At 36.3% G+C, this 6,733-nt stretch overlaps 1 protein-coding gene across 1 annotated transcript; it reads right to left on the bottom strand.

Annotated features, from left to right (window-relative positions):
* LOC108984362 (protein MICRORCHIDIA 7-like) lies at positions 1 to 6,733 on the bottom strand. The gene is made up of 18 exons (XM_018956290.2): positions 6,253 to 6,733; positions 5,518 to 5,592; positions 5,330 to 5,364; positions 5,155 to 5,233; positions 4,857 to 4,949; positions 4,643 to 4,727; positions 4,362 to 4,437; positions 4,025 to 4,153; positions 3,349 to 3,447; positions 3,119 to 3,220; positions 2,250 to 2,411; positions 2,060 to 2,155; positions 1,509 to 1,560; positions 1,276 to 1,387; positions 925 to 1,191; positions 737 to 815; positions 462 to 584; positions 1 to 376 (listed from the first exon to the last, which is right to left on the bottom strand). The coding sequence occupies exons 1-18, from the start codon at positions 6,617 to 6,619 to the stop codon at positions 308 to 310; spliced, it is 2,100 nt and encodes a 699-aa protein (XP_018811835.2). The 5' UTR covers positions 6,620 to 6,733; the 3' UTR covers positions 1 to 307.

Below are 6,733 nucleotides of genomic sequence, written 5' to 3' on the forward strand. Positions count from 1 at the left end.
TTTAAAGTATAAAAAATGTAATAATTCATGCAAAATATAATATCGTTTGTATCAACAAAAATAGCTTCCTAATAGCATCTAAAAAGTTTATACATGCATGTACGAGGGGTTTGTCCTCCATATATATATATATATATATACACATCAAATTTAAGGTGGAGCACAACCTCTTTTCTATTCTTATCACAAACCATATGAACGCACTACTCTCTATCTGTGAGGCAACAGTGTATTGATCATCAAGGCTGGTCAGAGACATAAGCTAATTCAGCTCCAGCCTCCAGTATTCCTAATTTTGATTGCACCTTTAATCCTTCCTGCCTTCTTCCAGCCGATTTACCTTGTCAAGCAGGAAATCAATAGTCGTGGATGCATCCTACAGCAAATAAATTACTTCATTAATTAGCAAAAGAAACATTTTCATTGTGTCATGATCTACAGATTGCTAAAACTTTGCTAACCTTCAAACTTTTCCTCAATTTCTCCTCCAGTGCATCTCGGCGGCTCCTTTCTTCAGAGATCATATCAACCAGAACTACTTGCTCTTTATCCAGCTCCTCTATTTGTTGTTGTTTCTCTTGAAGCTGATAACAATTCAATTGATATTTTCATCAATAACATGCAATTCTGACCAACTTGCATAAGCAAGCAGTAATTTGTAATCAACTTGGCTGCCAATCCTAGCCATTCTTTGAAAAAATGATTCTAAAAAAAAAAGAATCCACTGTTTGCTTACTTGAATTTCAAGTGCTTTACACTTCTCTCTTTCCTGCTGTAAATTGGATAGCAACTCAGTCGCATGAAGTTCCATCAATCTGGCAAAGAAAAAGGATAAATTTCAAAGCTGGTTATAAATGGATCAAACACAAATGTAACAGTAGAGCAATATGAGCACGTAGAATCTAACAATACCAATAATACAACCTTTTGCCAGATTCGTTATCATCTTCGTCCACCTTGATTACAATCTTTGAATTACTGTCAGGGGTTACGTGCCGAACTTCGTTTATGGCAGCTACCTTTGAATCTGAAGGTGGTAGTGCTTCATGCAAAACTCCATCTTCAATTGCACGATCTCGTGGTCGGGATCTTTTATTTGTGCCTGAAGTGGACTTCCTTCTCTTAGATTCCAAAGCTTCTTTAGCTGGACGTCGTCTTGGAGCATAACCGATTTCCTGGCAATTTGTAGACCTAAGAAAAGTAGTGCTTAGAGATTAGATTGTTCATCTCCTCCTGGATTTTCTGAAGGTATGGACACAGTAGAAGAAAACAAACCAGAAATTCTTTTGCATCAACACCAATCGTTGCTCGAGTCTTGAAAGCACAAGCGTGCGCTCGAAGCCCTGTTTGTCATGAGCTGGTTCAACAAAATTAGCTTCCAATACACCTGTGTTGCATAAGAGGGCATAACAAGAGTGAATTCGAATTAATAACGACATTAAAACTACTCCTGACAATGTCACAAACACTACTAGATTCTGGGATTTCAGTCTGAGAAGAAACAATACCAATAACTCCGCGACCATCACTCCCGGCAGCATTCCAAACCCTCCAGAATGGCTGGCAAAGAAAGAGGGCATTTGCGCGTCAAAGAACATAATAAAAGAGAATATAAAGTTAAAGCATGACAATAATGCAAAAAAAAAAACTTATTTTATTATACATTAGAAATCTAGCAGGATGAAACTTTACTTGTTCCCTTTATCAATCATGGCAACCATTAAAACTGCCGCTACTTATAATTTAATGCAGAACCACCAGGTCTAAGGTGAAATAGTCATAAAATATCACTGGCAAAAGTTTTTATTTTTCTCATGAATTCGTAATTATGGATGGAAAGAGACTAGAATATGGACATCTAGAAAGGATGGGTCCAAAAATATTACTCTGTACAAGCTGAAATAGTTCTATTCAATTTACAGTCAATCGACACATACAAAAGGACCCACCCCCATGAATCATGACAGGAAGGGTTAGTCTCAACCATTTTTGCTTGATTCATCAATGGGAAGATTGCTATAATACAGTACGTGATGTAAAAAGAACAAGAAAAACAAACCTGGATTAATCTGTTCTTGTGATAAACATTGAACCCCTGAACATCAATATGATATTTTGCATCTTTTACAAATCCAATAGTCACATCAGCAACCATCTGTTTACAGCAATAAGAACAAAAACAGGTTACAATAGTGGAAAGCGGACAACTATGCTAAATAAAGTACTCAAATATTAAATATTAGCATTACATTTGAAGCTCCTGGCATTATCTCTGGATTATACTGAGGTTTGTATGTTATCTTCTGTGATAACATCATGTCATTCACTATGCTATGATGTTGAACATCTTCCCCACGCAGAATAATTCTGAAGTTAGAAGGAAGTCTGAGATAAAGAATTGATGCGTAACTCTGGAAGGGACAAGATCAGAATATGTTGTCAGTAACTGTAGCAGGAAACTAGAGACTTGTACTGATAACTTCAACTTCTTAAACAGAAAAAATGCAGTTCCTACCAATAACCAATTAGCTTTGCTCAAACAAAATATACTAAGAGCCCTATATAATCTGACACTCATGCTACAAACTAATAAACAAAGACTGCAGCTAAACCAACAAGAAAATTAAATGATTAGCTAAATTTTAAAAGACAAATAGGGATGTATATTAGATCTGCAAAGGGGCCTGACTTTCTTCCCAACCTGTAACAGCCCATGCTTATATATACTTTAGACAACCATCATCTACCAACGAGTAACACATTGAATTTTCACATTTAGGGATGAAAATCGCCACGACAGAAATTAATCCCTTTGGAATGTCGGTTACTTCTGCAATTTGATAGTACAATTTGGAAACTAACCTGGTAGATTATGTCCAGAGTTTAAGGGTATCGACAAAACTAAAAATTATTATGAAACAGTTCAAATGGTATAGATTATACATTGACAGATCTTTCTAAAAAGTACTTGCCAAAAAGAAAACCATGCAAGTAAAATCAAGACAATACCAGATTCAGCACAACGACATTTACGCATACACTAAGATGAGTTAAGAAGGGAGTGTCGATAAGCACAACAACATTTCGTATTAAACTCGAGCAAGAAATTTACACATACCCTTAGTGAATGTCGATAAGTTAAGAAGTGCCTAGAGTTTGGATATCTTTTTGCCATTTGTATGCTCTTTTCATCTCGGTTGTTTCCTTTAAGTTGAATATCCTGTTATGTCAAATATAATTATATAATACATGTTCAGCACTATAGAACTGCATAAACAACCTTTAAAGTTAGAATGAATTTTGGAAGAAATAAAATTTGCAAATGAAAAGGAAGTGTTAGAAACTTACATGTTGATCAGTGTCTAAATCAAGTTCCAGACTTCCTCCATCATCTTCCCAGAGATTGTATATTATTATACGCGTACCACAATGTTTCAGGAAATCGAACTACGTGGTAAAGAATGAGAAAACGAGATAAAATGATGATGAGACATACGACTATAAAATGAGGATCCCATCAAATATGAAAAAGAAAAAAACAAGTTAAGGCATAGTGTGATCCACATGGTGCGTGTCAATGCAGGGCTGTACACCGGTGACGGAAACGCACAACTCAGTTATAGCCCAACAAATCACGATACAATTCAGAACAGAGAGAGGAAATCTTGCTGCAATCATTAGGACTCTGATTTTCAATTCACGCACATACACAGAAACAGATCTAAAACATGAAGCCCTGGCGTACTCAATCTTATCAGAGCATACTCAAAATTTCGTGTTCCATAAGAGAAAGCAGCCTCATAAGAGGGAGCTACTATTATAATATTCAAGCAAGTCCTAAGTTGTACTAAAAAGTGAAAGTCAGTAGTAACGGAACATTTCTCCTTTGTAAGAAATCCCCTGGCCATTATTTTTGGTACCTCCCCCCCTTTTTTTTTTCATTTTCCTCTCACTTTTGATAAAAGTAGACCAAATATCTCCTTTGTAAAATGGATAAAATTGCAGTAAACACAAGAAGACTCACCTGCTTAAGAAGATCTTCTTCACTTTCATAAGGTGACCACTGCACTATGGTTGCTAAATTCCTATTCCAGTCATTTAGTGAAAATCGTATCATCTTGTTCCACTGCTGTCCTGTATGCTCGTAATCAATCTTGTCATTCCAAATAAAAAATCAGTGATACAAGAGGATAGTCCAATGCGGATGTTCTAGAAGTGATAATTACAAAGCATCCTGAAGAATGTTAACCAAAATAATTTCCTTTTGACAGGGAACTTTTCTTTTTTTTTTTTGGTAAGTGTGCTCTGGAAACCCCTCAAAACAAGCATATACGCACAATAATCATAAAAGGTATTCTTACCATGGGGACCACAATATCTTCCTTTTTAGTACCCCTCAGGAATGTGTAGGATAGCATTCCAATGCCTTGTGTGAGGCTACACCAATAAATACAAACAAATTAGTTTTGAAGTCGACGTGCAAACAAAGTCAAACCATTTGCAAGAACTCATAGAAAGCAATAATTATGTTCTTCAGCGACTTTCCTTATTGCAATTACGGTGAAATATATTTCTCAAACGATTAAAGACAGTTACTATATATGAGCAGAATAAGAAAGCCAAAAACCAAAGGACCTTATACCTTTGTCCATCAATCCCTAGACAGCGTGAAAACACAATAACATCTGCTCCTAGCCTCATTGTACTCGTCTTAAACCCATTTCCATCTGGAAGAGAGTTGGAAAAATGTAAGTAAAGATTCAAGTTTTCGGCAGGAGTACGTACTGTTTCAAGAGCCAATTATTTCTACATAAGATTTGTGAGAATGATCCCTTGAAAGTGATTAAGGAGCTCACATTGACCAATGGTGTTGGCAATTTTGCTTTTTGCAGAATAGCCCAGAGACATGCACTGCCTCATTTTATCAGGAGTCATTCCACCACCATTATCTGCAGCCAAAACGATGAAACCCAATAAATTCTAATAAATCATGATACTAAATTCGAAATAAATGAAAGGAAATAAAAGCCAAACGATCTTCCCGAGCATCAACATTATTAGAGTAAGACGAAGAATATAAATAAAGAAGCCTCCAGAAACCAATCGAAACGAAAAAAAGCAAACAATATAAAAGCTACCTACGTACGTACGTACCTTCTACTAGCAACATTTTAGTACCATCTTTCTTGTTTCCCAGCACATCTACGAGAACATATGTAGCTCCATTACAGACCTGACCAATTACAAGTTGATCAGGAAATAAATGAAGAGATGACAATCAATCTGATATTTCTTTTTTATTTTTTGAAGTAATAAAAAATGTAAATACCTCGTCTAGAGAATTATCTAGAAGCTCCGCAAAAGCTGTGCAATTAAGATCAGCGGTCAGTAAATTCTTCTATGCATAACCTTCTTTAATATCCAGGGAGAAAAATAAAGAGAGGAAATAAAAGGGACAAACAGGAAAGGAAAAAATTTAACATATTCACGCTGTAACGACTATCTATATATATGTACCTCCCAGAGCCCATTTATGGCTGGTCGCATTTGAATGCAGAAACTTAGGATGGACCCTGACGCGATCCATGCCCACTGCAAAATATTAAATAAAATAAGTTCAAAATATACTTAAAATTAAACAGATTAGTGCATTTAGCTGTAGCAATTCCTTGTTACATAAGACCGCAAAGTAGATCATGCAAGAGCCAAAGTGGTGGAAATATTCTCAATCCCATGATAGGGTAGAAACTGAAGAATCCGAACTAGCAAAAAAATGTATGATTGATCGTCACTTTTTCATAATTAAACTTCTTTAATCAAGAAGTCAGTTCAATTTGGTGAGTAATAAATAATATTTGTATTTTCACATCATGAATTTGATTCGCTTTATCATGATCATAGGCAATTCAACAGTATAACAAGATGAACAGTTCCCAGTATATATCTTCCTTCTTTTTCTTTTTGGGAAAGCATGGTGCTTCAAGATGCATTATCGCCATGATCATATTCTCATTAAAAAAAAAAAGGCATATTATATATATAATTTTCATGTTTGAATGCAACGTGCATGCGAAATTAATATATATATATATATATATATATATATATATATATATATAATCTACGTGCATTCCCGTAGATATGAAACAGGTAAAAGAAACAAGAACAATAAAGGAATAGAAAGAAAATCACGACAACAATATAACAAATAATTTTGGCAATGAAAACAAAGCATGCACTAACAATATTTACCAGAAGTAGTCAAAGCTGCATCGCCACCTTCACTGATTTCATAATCCCCGGCTTTCCAAAACTGCTTACAGCTGCCAACAACTGGACGTATTGCTTCCCTACCATCCACCACCATATTAACCGGATAAATCGCTGACACCGGCGAAGCCTCTGTCACAGGCAAAGGCTCCTCAAACTTCACGAGCGGCCAAGCAGGGGCGAGTAAATCACAAGGTAACGCGGCGTCGTTGGGGTCGTCGATATCGGAAGAACCGCTTGAACTACTGTCAATCATATTGTTTGAGAAAAGTTGCGGAAGTCGATCATTTAGGCTCGGGAGGGGATGATCATTGCATTCGGGGACTTCTTGCTTGACGACAGAGTCCATGGTTAGGGACGGTGAAGGTTGGGACGGCTGGGGATGGGGTTAGGGTTTTGTTCGAGGGTTTTCAGAGAACAAGCAATTAGGATAAGAAGAAAGGGTTACAATGGGGTAGCATGA

Source organism: Juglans regia, chromosome 13, assembly GCF_001411555.2.
Source record: "Juglans regia cultivar Chandler chromosome 13, Walnut 2.0, whole genome shotgun sequence".
Classification (NCBI taxonomy): Eukaryota; Viridiplantae; Streptophyta; class Magnoliopsida; order Fagales; family Juglandaceae; genus Juglans; species Juglans regia.